We start from the raw sequence: 18,633 nt of genomic DNA on the forward strand, positions 1-18,633 counted from the left end.
CTAACCATCCTGACCAAAATTCCACATTTTGTAAGTTTTCCAGTATTACAGGCTTTGAATCTGAGTCATCCTCTCCACTTTATCATTGCCTCCTCAAGTGACTGCTCTTGTCTGGGTATATAAATCGATTGAAATTTTGGTAGAAAATAATCCAAAAGAGGTTTAACTTTTGAAATTCTGCCTGCAGGAGGTGGAGTTTCCGAGTTATCATTAAAGTGAAGAAATGTCATTATTTGTTTGAACCTTCTTCTCGTCATAATCTTTGGAAAGATAGATGTTTCAAGTAAGGGATCAGTCGACCAATATTCTTTCCAGTGTGACTTTATCTGTCTCCATCAAAATTATTAATCCAAGAAACTTCTTCATTTCACTATTGGTTACATCAGTTCGTTGTAAAGCCTTATTATACTTTTTATATGATTTTTCATTCTGTTGGTGATACATGTTTGTTTGGGAAGTGACCAACTCAACAAAGTCATTACCAAAAATTAATTCTGTTATTTCACTAACACTTTGCAGGTTATTACATTCAATAGTTACATCTGACACGCCTATAAAGTCTTCTAATTTTCGTGAAATGTTGTCTTCAATCCACTCTTCTGTAGAAGCAAAGGAGCATTCTCCAGTACCGTGAGTTTCATTTTCACTTTCCATATCAGAATCAATCGCTAAGGTTTTTTGTCTTTTTTTGGTCTAATATTCACATTGTCTGAATCAGAACTATACTCTGAAGAACTATCATCTTCTGAGACACCAGTATATATGTTGCTCAGACGATCAGAGAAAGTACCTGCATAAAATTCACCTGAAAAATTCTTCTTCACTCAAAATTTCACGATGCATCATTTTTGAAAATTCTATGGTACACTGCATTTATAATATACACAAGGTTGGAACAAAAACCTAACGGAGCAAAATGTGAATGATAACGACAATCATTAAGTTGTATAATGAACCCTTGATCAATTTTAAGTTCTAAAAACTCTGCATGGTGATGTTAATTGTGTCACTCTCTAAAAAGGTATTGGTACATCTCCGGTCGATAAAGTTAGGATAACAAAAGACGTATTAATACATCTCTAGTCAATAAATTGTTAAGCAAATTACTTAACTCATTTTCTTCATCTGTATAATGGCAATTTTGTGAGGATTATTTAAGATTATTCTTATAAGCAGAGTACCTTGTACATAGTAAGTGCTCAACAATCATTGATTATTGATATTGATAATCATTGATTATCATTATTTTCATTGTTTTATCCCTCACACTTAGTTCAGAATTCAGATAACTTCTGAGTAAAATAACTGAAGCAAGCGAGTTCTGCACACATTATTTTCAGCTGCAGACTGAATATTTCCATTTGAACAAGGTTTGGCTCCCAAAACTTGTTATCCTTACTCCGAACTGTTTCAGTTAGAGTACCCAATCTGTTAGGGTTTGCCCAGGACTTTCCTGGTCTGAACACTGAAAAGTCCTGTGTCCTGAGAACTCCCTCAGTCCTAACCAAACAAGGACAGTCATCACCTTAAATTAGAGATATGTTGCAAACAACAAAAAACAGATTTGAGTTAACTTAAGATACAAGGGGAAGCGGGGAGACAGGAGAATTACTGGAAAAATATAGCACAATTCAAAGAACCAAAGGAAAAGCTAAAGAATCAGATCTATGAAAAAATCAGGATGAAAGCAACTCCAAAGATCTAGGTGGCAAGAATTAATGGAAGATTTCTTCACAGTACTTTTGTCAGGATGACTCACTTAGGTCCCAGTATCAGCTCACTCAAGATTTAAATGCCAGGGAACAGCATCTGATTGGCCTATTTTGTACTATCCAGAAAAAGTGAAGCACTTTAATTAACCAAAAAAAGCAGGAGCATTTAGATTAAAAACTCCACCAAGAGGTATCCAATGGAAGAAGAGTAGCTTCCAAAGGTGAAATCAGAATGCTGTTTCCAAAAGAAAGGGGAACAGATATAAGATCATCGTATCAACTGTTGCTTGAACATGCCATGCTTTCAACACTCCATGATTTAGTCACTGTTATTCATGTTCTTTTTCTTTCTGTCTTAGCAAACTCCTCCTTCAAGACCTAGCTCAAGGGTGATGTTCTGTGTAACCTTACTCAGTTTCCCCAGATATAGTCACTCCCTTTCTACATGCTCTCATAGTACTTTGCAAATTATGTACCTATATCACAGAACTTATCATACTGCACATTAAGCATATGCTTAGATATCGGTCTCTCCCACCAAACTGAACTTCCCTAGAGCAAGGACAGCATTATTCATATTTACAGTCTTTGGAATTAACAATGCCTCCCTGGCACATAGCAAATGCTACATAAGTGTTTAATAAATCTGTTATCTAAATCACTAGGATATAAACTGTATATGAAGCAACAAACTAAAAGGGAAGAAAGGAGCTACTACAGGTAAACATGCTGACAGTGTCAAAGAAAAAGCTGACAGACTAAGAGTAAGGGAATGACAGGAAAAAAAATTATGAAGAGCAAAAACTCCATAAGCACAGAAATTAAGGCCAAAATTCTGACAAATCTAAGCACTTGAAGGCATCACTTACATAAGAGCAAAAAGTAATAGCCATATGCATAATGGTGATTCTCAAGAACCAAGAAAATAACTAAATTATATTCTACTTAAGAAGGCAGAGACATGCATAGGACATTTTTAGAAACACTGGCTTTTCAAAATAAAAGAAAATTTGGTATGTAAACAAATAAACTTATAACCCAGAAAACAGTTCAGAATGATTAATTCCAAGTTAATATAGTCATGATTCATTTTACCATGTTTTAATTGTTAATGTTCGTATCCTAAGCTGCGACAAATTTTTTCTTAATGGCAAAAGGACAAAGTATAGCTACATCTTCCTTACATATTTAATACTGCTCTACTTTGAAGGTAAAGGAATAGAGACTTGGAAATGAGAATATAGCTAAACCTTATGCTCAGAAAACAAAAAGTCAACTTAGGAATGCTGTCAGTCATGGAAAGAGAATATCACTGACTTTGAAGTTAGATTTTCTAGATACATTTTCTAACTCCTTTACTGGATCCCAAGAAGTCAGGTGACTTTTTCACTTCAAATGTTATTCAAGTCTTTATCATATTTCACCCAAACAACTAAAATTCATTTCACCAAATATGATAACTCTGACATCATGACATTAAACTACTCTTGATCATCTGAACCGCCTGATCAGTCTAACATCACTATTGGGATGTATTCTGAAGCACACAGCATCACCAACTGAAGGTTTTTTTAAATCAAAAATACTTAAACTAAAGATAATTAAGCCTTTCAAACTAACCTCCAGTTTACAGAAAATTCAGAGGGTCGTAAAAAATAGGAGGAACAAGTTAAGCAACACCACAAAGAGAAAGACATATCCAGTAATTAGGACAGTCTGATAGGTTGAACCATATGAAACTGGTGATATTTGGCTGCTTTGAACCTCAAAAATGGCAATTTCATGTGGTTTGACTTAATATAAGGAAAGTGACCTGATTTCTTCTTCACCAAATTAATGGCATTTTTAAAATGGTGGGGAAAAACAGCAGAAAGGTAGAAGCAACCCAAGGATCCATCAGTGGATAAATGGATAAGCAAAATGTGGTATATCCATACAACGGAATATTATTCAGTCATAAAAAGGAAGGAAATTTTGACATATACTGCAACATGGATGAACCTTGAAGATATTATGCTAAATGAAATAAGTCAGTCACAAAAGGAGAAAACACTGTATGATTCTACTTACGTGATGTTCCTAGAAGAGTCAAATTCATAAAGACAGAAAGAAGAGAGGTTGCCAGGGGCTGGGGAGAGTGGAAATGTAGTTAGTTTAATGGGGACAGAGTTTCAGTTGGGGAAGACGAAAAAGTTCTGGAGACAGATAGTGGGAATGGTTACACAATGATGTGCATGTATTTAACGCCACAGAACGGTACACTTAAAATGGTTAAAATGGTAAATTTTATATTATGTATATTTTACCACAATAAAAAACATGGTGGTCCTAGAGAAATGGAAATAAAAACAAAAATAAACAAATGGGACCTAATGAAAATTAAAAGCTTTTGTACAGCAAAGGAAACCATAAACAAGATGAAAAGACAACCCTCAGAATGGGAGAAAATACTTGCAAACAAAGCAACCGACAAAAGATTAATCTGCAAAACATACAAGCAGCTTATGCAGCTCAATATCAAAAAAACAAACAACCCAATCCAAAAATGGGCAGAAAATCTAAATAGACATTTCTCCAAAGAAGATATACAGACTGCCAACAAACACATGAAAGGATGCTCAACATCACTTATCATTAGAGAAATGCAAATCAAAACTACAATCACCTCACACCAGTCAGAATGGCCATCATTAAAAAATCTACAAACAACCTAGAAAATGGTACAGATGAACTGGTTTGCAGGGCAGAAATAGAGACACAGATGTAGAGAACAAACGTATGGACACCAAGTGGGGAAAGTGGCAGGGTTGCGGGGGGGTGGTGGTGGTGGGATGAGTTGGGAGATTGGGATTGACATGTATGCACTAATATGTATAAAACAGATAACTAATAAGAATCTGCTGTATAAAAAATTAAATAAAATAAAATTCAAAAAAAAATCTACAAACAATAAATGCTGGAGAGTGTGGAAAAAAGGGAACCCTCTTGCACTTTTGGTGGGAATGTAAACTGATACAGCCACTATGGAGAACAGTAGGGAGGTTCCTTAAAAAACTAAAAATAGAACTACCATATGACCCAGCAATCCCACTACTGGGCATGTACCCTGAGAAAACCATAATTCAAAAAGAGGCATGTACCACAATGTTCACTGCAGCACTATTTACAATAGCCAGGACATGGAAGCAACCTAGGTGCCCATCAACAGATGAATGGATAAAGAAGATGTGGCACATATATACAATGGAATATTACTCAGCCATAAAAAGAAATGAAATTGAGTTATTTGTAGTGAGGTGGATGGACCTAGAGTCTGTCATACAGAGTGAAGAAAGTCAGAAAGAGGAAAACAAATACCGTATGCTAACTCATATATATGGAATCTAAAAAAAAAAAAAAGGTTCTCATGAACCTAGGGGCAGGACAGGAATAAAGACACAGACGTAGAGGATGGACTTGAGGACACGGGGAGGGGGAAGGGTAAGCTGGGACGAAGTGAGAGAGTGGCATGGACTTATAAATACTACCAAATGTAAAATAGATAGCTAGTGGGAAGCAGCTGCATAGCACAGGGAGATCAGCTCGGTGCTTTGTGACCACCTAGAGGGGTGGGATAGAGAGGGTGGGAGGGAGACGCAAGAGGGAAGGGATATATGTATACATATAGCTGATTCACTTTGTTATACAGCAGAAACTAACACAACAATGTAAAGCAATTATACTCCAATAAAGACGTTAAAAAAAAACGATGGTGGGAGGAGTCTCTTAAAGGAGACTTAAGAAACATAACCAAATGTGATCAGATCTTGTGTAATCATGGTTCTAACAATCAAATGTTAAAAAAAAAAAAAAATTAAAGGACAACTGGGGAAATTTAAATGTGAATTACATTAGCTGTTATTAGGAAATGATTAATTGTGTCAGGGTGATGTGGTATTTATTTAAGAATGCACTCTCATTTTTTAGAGAAGTATGTAAGTCTTCGGGAGTAAATTGTCATGACTGACGTATAAGAGAATTTTAAAAATTATTTCTCCATGAATGTGTCTTAATCTCCCAGTATTTTACCTATCATAATGAAAAGTTTGGACTTGATTTGGGAAGCAGTAAAAAAAAAAAAAAAAAAAAAAGGCACCGAAAGAGTAGAAGTTTCAGTTAAAAAGCATATTTTAGGAAAATTATTGTGCTGGTGGTACTTACAATGAAGGTACTTATTTAAGAAATATTTTAGTGCTTATTTTGTTCTAGCCACTGTACTAAGAACTAGGTAATGGAGGTACATATAGGAGAAACAGATAAGACATAATAAAAACATATTATCTAACCACAATGAGGGAAGGTTCCTAACAACCTGGGGCGGGGGGCGGTGAGGGGAGATTCAGAAAGATTTCTCATAAGAGCTAAATCCAGAGGTGAGTATTTAAGAGGGGTAGGAATTAACCAGGCAACAGGAGGCAGGGAAGGATATTCCAGTCAGCAGGATAGCCCTGAGAATAGAAACAGAACTGGCAAGCAGGGGAGGGCCGGATTCCAGATTATGTATAAGCATATAAGAAGTTCAGTGTTGCTAGAGCTTAAAGGTGTGGGTATGGGGCGTGGGGGACGGACACAGAACCTGGAAAAATAACCAGGTATCAGGCTTACTAAAAAATCTCATGAACTGGAGGAAGAACACCACTTTGGAGGCAACTTTTAAACTGCTAGATGATAAGTAATAAGGCTGAAAGTAGGCTGGAGGCAGTGGAATAGAGAGGCAGGGCCCAAATCCAGAGACAGCACAGAGATTCAAGCTACATGACTGGCATCTGACTGAATGTGGAAGATGAGGAAGGAGTCCAAGAAACCTCTCAAATTTCAAGTTCAGGTCACAGTGAGAGTGATGATGCCATAAACAGAAAAAAGAAAAAACAAAGGCTTTAAACACTTCGAGCTTGAGAAGCTGATGTGATGCTCATGTGATTAATTTCCAACAGATGATTAAAACAGATTTAAGTTCCCCACACTGAAATGACCGTTAAAACTAAGGGAACTGCTAATGTGGGCAAGAAAAAGCCAACAGAGAAGTGAGTTGTGGACAGAATCCCAAGGCATGCCTATAATCAATGGGTAGAAAGAAGAGCCAGCAAAGCCAACCAAAAAAGAGTAATCAGTGAGGCAGGAGGACCAGGAAAGATTATATGTCCAGATAGTGAATTTGAGAAAAGATAATTACAGTGTACCTGCTATATGACGTATAGATTCCTGAAAAACTTCATGTTCTGCAAAATTAGGAAGAAAGAGGGAAATATATCAAGACAGTTGGAGCAATAAGCACCTTTAAGACAGAACATATGGTTAATTGGAGCCAAGAGGCATACTGCTGGGCTTGCTATTTTCAACTGTTTCTGTACTTCAACTACTTGTGTTCAACTGCTGCTACTTGGGAGGGCTAAACAGTTAATGTGCTGGTAAAAATCAAATATCAACCAACATGAATTCTGCATGAACTAACATCATTCCTCTTTATCATTCAAGCAAGAATTAGTTTATGTTACAGAAATACATTATAGCAGAACAGATTGCCAAAGGAGGGTTGTAGGCAACAGTATCAATGCTATAAAGTCAATAACAAAAGAAATTATTAATATTTTAGAATAATACTGTACCTTTCACTCCCAAGTACATAATCTAGTCTCTCTTAAAGAGTATTTATTAAATTTTATATACTGGTCACTAAATGACCCAAGGTCCCTACCATCAGTGGGCTTCTTGACAGAGACCACATACTTTAACAGCTGCAATACACACACAGAATTTGTTGTACATCACAGCAATCTATGCCAAAGAGGTAAAGGAAAACTCACTTAGAAAAAAGCACAGAGAGAAGGAAAAAAATAGGGACTGATTGTACTAAGTATGTTATTAGTCAGGAAAGGCCCTGTGGAGAATTTCTGAAGGTTTTTTTGAACTATAATGACATGGTATGGCAGAACTGCAATCTTGGTGTTCCAGAGATATATGAAGGAGTATGAGTGAAGAAAGAGTTTGCCAGAGTGAGCCCCACCAAACAGCAAAAGAAGGCATTCAGGAGAACAGCAAATATAAAGGCATGGAAAGGAAACGTACTGGTTACAGCTCCATCTCAAGTACCTTATCATATAGGAAATATAAGGAAAAGCGGTAGGTGAGGTAGAAAAGGCAGACCTTTTTATGAAATTATGTGGGGCATGCTAAGGACTTTTAATTTTATCCTGAACGCAATGGGATGATTTGCCAGGAAAGTAACACAAAAAGATTTCAGAAAGATCAATCCATAAGTTCACTGGGGAGGGAAGATACAGGGAAACCAGGTGCACTATCACACCTGTATAGGTGACAGTGATAGGGGCCTAAACTAGGGCAGGGTGGTAAGGTTGGTAACAAAGGTAAAAATATGAGGGCTCATCAGATGACCAGCACAGAAAAGTGAAAGAAGGGAAGAAGGGAGTCAAAGTCAAGGATAAGGTTTGAAGCTTGAACAGTTAGGTAGTATCTCTTACCAACAGAGGTTCCAGAGAGAGAAGCAAATTTGGTAGTGCTAGATGAATTTACAAATGAGAAGATATTTATTTATCCCTAGTATTAGAAATTGAAGCCTAAAGTTTAAGTGTTAAGGCCAAAGATATGGGTTCTTATTTTTCAGTGAAACCAATGAACTGGCTTCTTACTAATAAGGAAACTTTGCAAAAGTGAAAAAATAGAAGGTAAATAAATCAAATGATAAATAGGATGTCAAAAGTTTTTATTTGCAAGGTTTTAAAATATCAAAATAGGAATTTCCCTGATACAGTCAAGATTTATTAAATATTTTCCCCAGTAATTAACCTTCAGATGTGCATCCATACAAGTCAAGTCTTCGGCTCCACTCAGTGAAGAGACAGTAAAGCACAGTGAGCAAGAGTTCTGGCTTTAGTGTCATGCTGCTTCACTTTAAGTCTAGGCTCTGCCACTTAAACCACCCTAGGACTTGGGGCTAGTAACTTAAGAACTGCAGGCTTCAAGTTTCCTTGGAAGTAAATGTGGATAATAACACATACATACTTTATAGGACTGTGAAGACTAGATAAATAATCCATATAAAGTACTTGGTACAGGTTGACTGTAAACATTCAGTAAGTGTTAAGAATTTTCAAATAATTGAATAATTGTCACTGATGAAAATGTCATATCTTTGAAGTGTACAGGAGCAAGAAAAACTTGACCTGGATGGCAGTTACCTGCATGTTGGATTTTTAAGTATTTACTAAATGGAACTATGTATTTCCTAGTTGTAGCTACAAAATCCATTCACCCTACCCAAGCCTTGAACTGCTATCCATGATAATTACTCCCTCCCCTACCTCCATCTATAAACCTCAGGATAAGCGTTATCCCCTTTCTCTCCTGTGAGCTTCACACATGAGAGGAAGAGAACAACGGAAGAGGAGGAAGTTCAAATCCTCATTCCATATTAGGACCATCCCCGATCTCAATTTTTGGGAAAATTCCTCCTTACATACGGGATAACAGTACCATTCCTCCAGAATTAATTCTAGATATTACTGCCAGTCACCTTTTTCCATTCCTGTAATCATGTTACACCTCCTAACTCTACTCTAGAATAAATTCCTTCAGATCTCTATATCAAGAAGTTTCCAAGCAAATCCTTGCCACAAAAATATTCTCAGACCACCACAAGCCACCTGGAAGTCTCACCTCTTCACTCCTTAATCTAATCTCTTCTTTTTCACCTGGATCTTTATTCACTAATTTCTCACGTGCCCTGTTCAAGTTTAGTCCATACTTTCTATAAAATTCACCAACCTTTCTTCTATGAAGCTATTCCCAACTGAATGACTATGAAACTACTTTCTTCCTGAACCCTCTCCCTACTCACAATTCCCTAGCGTAACTCCACACTTTTATTTTCTTTAGAAAATATGTATTTTATTCTTGCGCCTAGCATCTTATTTGTGTATCAGCTGGCTATATAATTTACAATATGTTTTATCTTTTACCTATCCTATGTGTGAAAAAGCAGGAATGTTATCTCATCAAAGTACATCTCACTGTTTTTGAAATAGCCTAATAATCACTACTATTTAGTCACAGAGCTAAGCTGCAACATAAGTTTCTAGTGTAATATAGTTTCTAAAATGGATAAGACTAAACTAGATATGGTGTCTAGTCTCAGTTATACCAAATTCTACAATAAAGTCACTTGATCAGATTTGACCCCAGTTCATCCTTTAGTCACATTTCTAGCATCCCTCTCTCTCAGCAGTAACTGAAGAGTCCTACATTCTCAGGACTCTTCAATTACCACTCCCTGATGTCTGGAATGCCCCTTCCTTGCTCTCTCCCTCTCCCAGGCCAACTTTCTTTCATCCAGGATCAGCTCACTCCCATTCATCCACTAGGAATCAACCAGAACATCTCCCTTGACTGCTCAGCTCCAAGTCAGGATCTTCTCATGCATTCTCAGAATACACTTACTGATGTACTGCATTGTAATTATCAGTTTACTTTCCTACACTCCTACTTAACTGTAAAGGTAAACTCCTCGAGGTACAGACTGAACAATGTTAGATAGCCAATAGACAATTAATGAATGAATGCTCATACCCACTCCATGACCTTGTGCAGGCTGTACACACAGTCTTGAGTTTCCTCATGTAAAGTACTTTCCTCCTGTAAAGTGTGGATAATGCTACACCTAGCTCATAAAGTTGTCACAGGATTAAAAGAGGTATCATGAAGCTCTTAGTATAGTGTCTGACACATGGAACTACCATTTGAATGTCTGCTATTTCATGCCTTAGTTACCCTCCTGCATCCTGGGAATTGTAATGTCACCAATATTTTCAGGCTGAAAGGCTTAGCAAGCATGCATCCAGAAGTCACTGGTCACATTCTGATTATCAGCAGATATTTACTGTGTGCCTATTATGTGCAGAAGTCCTTACTAAGTATCACTGAGCTGCCAGAACACAGTAGGGGCAAAAAATAAGACAAAAACCTGTACCAGTATCCAAGAGAGGAAAGAATGTTAATTAGTTCTTCTGTACGAACAATACAGGTATTTTTTCAAACTACATTAACTTTTACTTTATAATAGGAGTAAGCTTCAAGAACAATTACTGATGGGCAAAGTTCAAAATTAACTCCTATCATCAAGTGGACCAATAACAAGAAGCAGTTCCAAAATTTCTTGTTGCTATTCCTAGGTTTCACTTTTGCTTATAAGTATCAATATTTCTCACAAAAGAAATTTAACCATGACCAGGACATAGATAGATGAACTTTATTTGTCTCAATCAAATGGGAATTCCACAGTATTTCCTAATTGGTATGTAATTTTGTAGCTCCAAAAAATGGCCTGTGTTTTCTCTATTTTGCTACAAAACAGAACGCTGACTGGCATTATTTTCCCTCACCACCTTCTCTCTTTAGGACAGGATAAAATGCACACTTCTTAGTCACAATGGCCCCTTAGCAAGAATGACAAAACTGCAAATCATGTCACCTAGTATTAGAAGAGGAGGCTGTGGACTTGAAACACTTTCCCCCTAACAAATCCAGAGGTGAGAGTCCCAGTGAAGTTTGTGCATTAAACTACACTGCTTTTGGTAGCTGCAGAGAGACCTCTAGCGCTGCCTGGATAAGCCGAGTTTGCAAATAGTACCTGCTAATGTCACCTTAATGAGACAATGGCAACATGCTGAGTAGCAACAAACTGAGTGACCACGATGAATGTTTACAGTTTTGCAATCATTTGGAAATTCTACCAGTTTGGAGCAAGAGATATATACAAGGCCGTATGAACGTATGTATCCAATTTATTTCAGTAAAACGTGTCAAAGAAATGATCACCCTGTGCACACTCCCACTACAAGAAAAGGCTAAGAAAACAGATCCTGTGAGCGGAGGTCGGGAACAACGTCTCTTCCAAAGCCTCCACACAATAGATGGTAAACTATTTATTGTCCACCTTCAGCTTGCTCCAAATGCCAGCAGTAAGGAGAGTATGAGCTGGAAAAGCTCAGCACGACTGCTCCAGAGAACCGCACCGGAATATTAGAAAACGGTCCTGGCGCATCCTACCCTCCCCCATCCACCACCCGCCGACAAGTCAGTTACCCGGCTGGTCCCCACCCCCCTCTGCGGGCCGCCACCGCCCGCCTGGGCCCGGCTCGCAGAAGGTAGGCGCGGGGACCGGCAGAGTCGAGGCTCCATGTGCGGCAGCGCGGGAGGCACTGAGGGGGCTGCGCCGGGCGGAAGGCTGCATGGGGAGTGGGCGTGAGCCGCGGCCGCCCCCTCGGTGGGGCGGTCGACAGATCCGGGCGGCAGCATCCCCGGCCCGCGAGGCCCCGGCCCGCGGACCCCGCCTCAGCTCCACACCTCTTTCTCGCCGACAGCAGGCCGCGCCCGCGTGACGGGGCCGAAAACCCCGGTATTTCCAGGTCTCTGCGCCGGCAGCTCCGGGGGGCGGCTGCAGCCCGGCCCGCGTCCCGCCGCCCGCTCCGCCCAGCCCCTAGCCGCGATGACGAGAGGCGGCGGCCAACTCCGACCCACCGCGAGCCGGCAAGAACCAGCCCGGCGCCGGCCCCCCGCCCCTCCCTGCCGCCTCGGGGCCGGCGCGGCCAGGCGGGCGAGCCGGGCGGGCCCCAGCCGCGGAAGCACACTCACCTCTACATCTCGGCCCTTATTCTTAAAGCTCTTGATGCGGTGGTTCTCCAAGCCGGGGTTCTCGGCCATGGCTGCGCGCTGCTCCGGCGGCGGCTACTCCGGCGGCTGCGGCGGCGAGTCTCGGCGCGGGAGGGGGAGGTGGGGGAGGGCCGGAGGGAAGGGAGGGGGAGGGGGAGAGGGAGCACGTTCCGTGACGCCTCCGAGCGCGAGGTGGCAGCAGCGCCGGGGGAGGCTCAGGCGGACAGACGGGAGGGGCGGGGCGGGAACTGCGCTGAGGAACCGCCGGCGCCTGGAGAGCATTGAGTCACGTGACGCAGACGGCCTCCGGCCTGGATGCTAGCCGGCTGGATGTGCCCGCTGGTTCTCGGGATGACCCCCGCCAACCCCCGCCCCCCAGCAAGGACTCCCCCACAACCCCTCGGAGCTGCAAGTCATGCGCCAGCAATGGAGCCAGATTTAGCCGCTTTTACTGCCCCCGAGACGCGGAGCTGCGGCAGGAAACTACAGTTCCCAGCATGCCATTCTTCGGCGGGGCTAATTCTCCCGGCCTTGACAGAACCAGGAGAATGCCGGGAACCCTAAGCGCGCGGCTTTCTGCGCGCTGCGCTCTGAGCGCCGAGGCGCGAGACTCCGCCCCCAAGGCCGCCTCGGGGCGGGGTGGGATGGGAGGAGCTTCCCCGGAGTTGGTACTTTGCGCCCTATTGAGAGGGAGGGGGCGGGGCTTCCTGGGAGGCGCACCTCTCTCCCCGTAGCCTAGAAAATTAGAAACGGATCCACGGTTCGTGCTTTGTTCCCCTGCTTCTTTGGGTGGGGGGGTGGGGGGAGCCTCCTGAAATAGCAGCCACCCTCATTCGCTGTTCCCTTGCTCTTCTTTGGTTTTATAATTAGCATTTATTTCCACCTGACATGTACATATGTATGTATGTGATATATGTGTTTATGTGTGTGTGTTACCTGGCTTACTGCATCGGAATGAGCTCAGTTAAAGTAGGGACATTGGTAGGTCTACTGCTGAAGCCCTCTGTTAATACAGTGCCTGGCACGTCGTGAATAATCAATAAATACTTGAACAGATTAGCGCTCTAGCATCTGTTTCTTCATCATCCTCCCAAGCCCCGTTCTGCAGCCTCCACTCTGGCAGTTCCTGCATTTATGTACCCTCAGTACCTCCGTTCTGCCACCACACATAATATTCTCAGCCTTCAGGAAGTAGTCAAGCCCTGATCCGCAGACTCTCCAGTCTAGCATCTCCTTTTAGGGTCATCGTAGGAATGATCACGGGAAATTTGGATCCATAACGCTAATAGTTGCTTTCTGGAGCAGGTGGGCTTCTCTGAATGTATGTGAAATAATTTAGTTTCAGAATCTCTGGCAGATACAAGCGATGTTATAGTACAGTTCAAATGACACTGAGGTCATTCAAAGGTTGGGAGAAATATAACCATGAAGAAATTGAAGATATTCTTTCAAAGCAAAGGGGACTTAGAGAGCCCTAGGCCCAGGGGTCATGAATTAAGAGGCCTTTGCTGGCCTGGCTATGTCTGGGCCACTTTTGTGAGTGGTGGGTGGTGGCTTGTTGATAAACACAGGCTCATTTAAAGGCTTCAGACCATTGTTGCCATATTGGACTGTGGGCTGGTCTTGACAAAGGTCCAATTTTTCAAGGGAAACCAAAAAGCTTTGTTCTTTTTTCTTCATTTTTAAATGTCGATTTATATTTTTTACTGAACTTTAGGGAATCAGTCACTTAAGAACTCCAGGCCCTCACATTGTGTGATCCTGGTCCAAACACTCAGTTGATGGGGAGAAAAAACACCTAAAGTTTAGAATGAATAAATAGATTACTTCAACTCTAGTTCTTAAGGCGATAGAAGTGCATGTTTGCCACTCCTCCTGATTGACTGAAGAGAAACTTCCAGACTGTTGCTCAATCTCCATTACAATTTAGCAAGAACTTCTCTTTTCAGATTATTTTACCCCTTTGTACCACTTCTCTTCACCCTACTTGCTATCACCAATCATGTAAGTTACCATTTTAGAATTTTAGACATATTTAGTGAGCACCTACCATGGGTTAGTGGTTGTACTAACACTGGGATATATTTGTAAACAAGGCAGCCTGGTATCCTGCCTCCACACAACTTCATATCTATCAGAGTAGACAGACAATAAAACAAGTTATCACCCCAAATGTGTTATGGGTGTCAAGGCTCACAGCATGAAGATCCTTATAACCTGCTGATTCCTAATGTGTGAGGGCAAGATCCCAAATAGAGGTCTATATGTCACATATCTAAAATTTAAAAGTTATAAATCAAGCTTACAAACTCAAAATACATTCTAACCTTTGACATTGACAAATGCGCTTCCTTTACAACCTGGAAGTCTGGGTTTGAATTTAAATTTCTTGACTTCTTGGACTTCTGCTTCAGAATGTGACCGTGCAAAGAAGGATGGAAGCCAGCCCCCAGCCCACTTTTTTTCCCCCTTCTCTTCCCTGTCCTGGCTCCACCCCACTCACCCCCAAAGCTCTATTCACATCCCCCTACCCTCCTCAAGAGATGCCCTTTGGCCATTGCTCAGGCCTAAAGTGTACAAAACTGTGGCATCATGTGCCCCCAGGAAAACAGACCGAGAAAAGAAGCCTGGGAAGACCCTGGAAGCAGGCTTGGCCATTTGAACAGGGAATCCCAGAGCCCTGGTACCCAGAGCTGGGTCTATGGAGCACAGGTTCCAGTGAGCATGACCCCTTGGCTCCATGGACTTCCCATGGGGAGGAGTGCAGCAGAAGAGAGCCAGAGTCAGGTCCTCTAAAGGGCAGGGTCGGGAATTCCTTGGCGGTCCAGTGGATAGGACTCCGAGCTTTCACTGCCAAGGGCCTGAGTTCAATCCCTGGTTGGGGAACTAAGATCCCACAAGCTGCGCAGCGCAGCAAAAAAAAAAGGGCAGGGTCCAGAGCAGGGTCCCTTCTTGCCCAAGTCTAACTTAGTCAATTTTACTCTTTGCCATTATTCCGGGTGACTTCAACATCCACACATTTAGCACCCTGGCTCCAGAGTCCCTCCACATTCTTAACTAGACCAGGTTTCTACCACTTGAATCCCCACCAGGCCTTCTGAAGTCCTTCATCTCTGGGAAATGACTGTCTCCAGTGACTCAAATTTGCGGCTTGTCACCGTTAGCCACCATCTCCTCTTTTCCCTTACTCTAGTCTTTGCCTTTGTCCCAAAACTTCTGACAACTCTTCTTTCAAATGGATTTCTTTCCCAAACATACTTTGAGTGTCCACCACCTACCAAACATTGTATTCATCAGGCACTTACATTAAACAGCAGGCGGGTGGGGAGCAGAGCAGAGACAGGAAGGAAGGCCCCTCTGCCTGGGTAGTCAGTCAAACTTTTCTTCTTCCTCTGACTCACTACCCACCTTCCCAGTGGACAGTCAGGTGACAATTCACAGAAGGTAACATAGACACAACAGATCCAAGAAGGAGCTCATGATTCTCCCCCTAGGGCAACTCCTTCTGCAAATCCACCAACTCTGCTCATGGCATAAACATTCTTTCAGGGACTCCACTCAAAGCTAACAACCGTCTTTACTCCCTGCCTTTTACAACTCCCCCACCTAGTCACCATATCAGTTCACCATTCAATACTTCTTGAATCCAGCTCTTCCTCCCCCAATACCTCCTAACAGGTTCCCCTGCCTCTCCCATCCTCTCCACAACAGTCTGACTCACTTCCCAGATCTTCCTGATTTTACCTCTTCTCCCAGTATTCAGTACACTCCTCTCCCTCTGTGACTGTCTGTCAAATCATTTCTCAACTCCTCAGTCTAGTGGTTAAGATGAGTGATGCAGTCATACTGCAGTATACTCTTCTCTTTTCTGACTCCCCTACACATAGCTTATGCTTCAGCTAACATGTTCTACTCACCCTTTCCCAAGTATGTCTTAACCTTTCAAGCTTTCACATCTTTGCTTTTTCACTTACCTAGAAGGCCCTGGCCTATCTCTGCCTGTCAAATTTGGTCCCTCTTTAAAAACTCAGCCTAAGAGGTCACCTTCTCCCTGAAGCTTTCCCAGCATGGTACAGTGGAGAGAACTTCAGAATCTGAAAACTCAGACCGTAGGGCGGACTACCTACCAGAGCAAGCCAGGCAAGTCACTTTACCTTCCCTGAATCATCTTCTCATCTACAAATGAGGATTCTGAATCGTCGGTTTTCGTGAGAAGTTCTAAAATGCATGCAGAAGTGCTTTGAAATTGCTATGTTCATCCTAGTTATTTCTCTTTCCAACCAGGACCCGTATCTTTCTCTGATCCTCAGAAGAACTCACCTACTGTTCTGTACTGCTGCAACTTGTGTTGAGTCTTGTCTCTCTCACTCACCTGGAAACCCTTAAAATGGCTTGTACATATTTGTGTTTCCCAGCCGAGAATAACTGGATCTCATGCATGTTTTCTGAATGAATAAATGAATTAACAAGTGAATGAATGGACTCCTTCCCTATGGTCAGATCAAAAAATGTCAAGTAACTCTTTCATGGTCACGAGGAAACAGGGTCTAGGCAATTTGATTCCAGGGCCCACATTGGTAATTGGTTTTTCTGAGTGTAGATGCACAGAGAGATGGGGACAGGAGTAGTTCCACAGCCTGGAGCTGGGGCATCTGCAGGGTCTGGCCAGCTTGCCCGTCTCCTGCAGGACCCTTGCCTCTGAGAGCCCTGTGCCTTGTTCTGGCCCACAACACATGGAGACACTGCCTTCATCGAGTATAAATGAAAGGGTTTCCACAGGACACTGAAGTTATAGTCAATTGTTAGAAAAAAAAAAAAAAAGTCTAGGCAGACTGGTTACCAAGGAAGGAATTAAAGAAGTGTGAAAAGTTAGTCTCCAGTGAAAAGAGATTTTAAAATCAAGTCGGCAGAGCTGGAACCTATCCAGACAAACTGTAAATCCAGAGGTCAGACAAAAAAGTGGCTATCATGTAGACTTCTATTAAGTAGGCACCTATGTTTCACTTGCATATCACCCTTCGTAGGAGACCTAGTCTGTTTATTAATATTGAGCAGTACAGGCTCCAGTTTGTAAATATTCAGCTCTAAACCATTCACGGAAAACAGGATAACTGGAGGCAGGAGATGCCTGAAAACAGAAATCAAAAAAGCTTGGTTAATTAGTTTGATTGTAAGCACACTCCTCTGTCTTTACTACTTGGGCCATTCGTGATATCCTAGATTAGAAGACGCCTAGAGAACTGAATCTTGCAGTAAGACTACAGTTCTAGGCATTTTTTTCCTGTTTTCAAGTTGCTATGTCCCTTATAATCAACATTGTCAATATATTAATAATCCCTAAGTAAAATATACAGTAGAAGCTTGCCAAAAGGAGTTTTTCCTACCTAAATTTTGTGCGCCTTTTGAGGTCTACCTTCCTTTAAAATCTGTAATTTAAATGACTTTCATTTGGATGAAAGGTTATCTTTTTCTCCAACTACTTGTTCACATTTGCTCTCTTCGATATCCAGATCCACTACGCATGAAATCACAGTAGCCTGAGTGTTTATAGACCAGGCAATGTGATGTCCTACAGCTGTGCAACCACTAGCCACATGTGGCTATTAAATTTAATTACAATTAAATAAAATTTAAAACTGATTTCCTCAGTCACACAAGTGTCATTTCAAGTGCTCATTAGCCACCAATACTGTGTCTACCATATTGGACCACAGAGATATAGAACATTATCACAGAAAGTTCCATGAGACAGCACTGCCTTAGAAAGAACACAGATTTAGCAACTGACAGGCCTGTGTTTAATTCCCATCTTTTACTAGATTTGTGACCACAGGAAGTTCTTAAACTTTCAAAGCTTCCGTTATTTACATTATAAAGTAGAGCTAGAAATACCTACACCTGTAAAGTAGTCAGTTAATGCCCAGCACATTTTAATTGCTTAATAAAGCTGTTATTATTATTAATGCTTAGGGATCAAAAATTCAAGCTTTTGAGACTCAAATATTCAACACCAATATTTTCTTCATACCATGAGTACTCAATAAATCTTGCTGGCTACTCAAAAAGATTTAAAAAATTAAAAACATCATAGGATACTTTTGTTTGTCTGTTTTTAAATTTTTGGCCGTGCCACACGGCATGCCAGATCTTAGTTCCCTGACCAGGGATGGAACCTGCAGTGTCCCCTACAGTGGAAGCGTGGAGTCTTAACCACTGG

General features: G+C 41.5%; 1 protein-coding gene across 4 annotated transcripts in view; it reads right to left on the reverse strand.

Moving 5' to 3' along the window:
* KPNA3 (karyopherin subunit alpha 3) overlaps window positions 1–18,633 on the reverse strand; it is a 175,850-nt gene that overhangs the window by 90,657 nt on the left and 66,560 nt on the right. Inside the window, exon 1 of one of the 4 annotated variants that reach the window (XM_057532851.1) lies at window positions 12,399–12,556. The exons of the other annotated variants lie outside the window; for them this stretch is intronic. Coding sequence (XP_057388834.1) covers window positions 12,399–12,467 — 69 coding nt within the window. The 5' untranslated portion in view covers window positions 12,468–12,556. Of the gene's footprint in view, window positions 1–12,398; window positions 12,557–18,633 lie in introns of those variants that run through there. 4 annotated transcript variants of the gene reach the window in all.

The sequence above is a fragment of the Balaenoptera acutorostrata genome, chromosome 18, assembly GCF_949987535.1.
Source record: "Balaenoptera acutorostrata chromosome 18, mBalAcu1.1, whole genome shotgun sequence".
NCBI classification, from domain to species: domain Eukaryota; kingdom Metazoa; phylum Chordata; class Mammalia; order Artiodactyla; family Balaenopteridae; genus Balaenoptera; species Balaenoptera acutorostrata.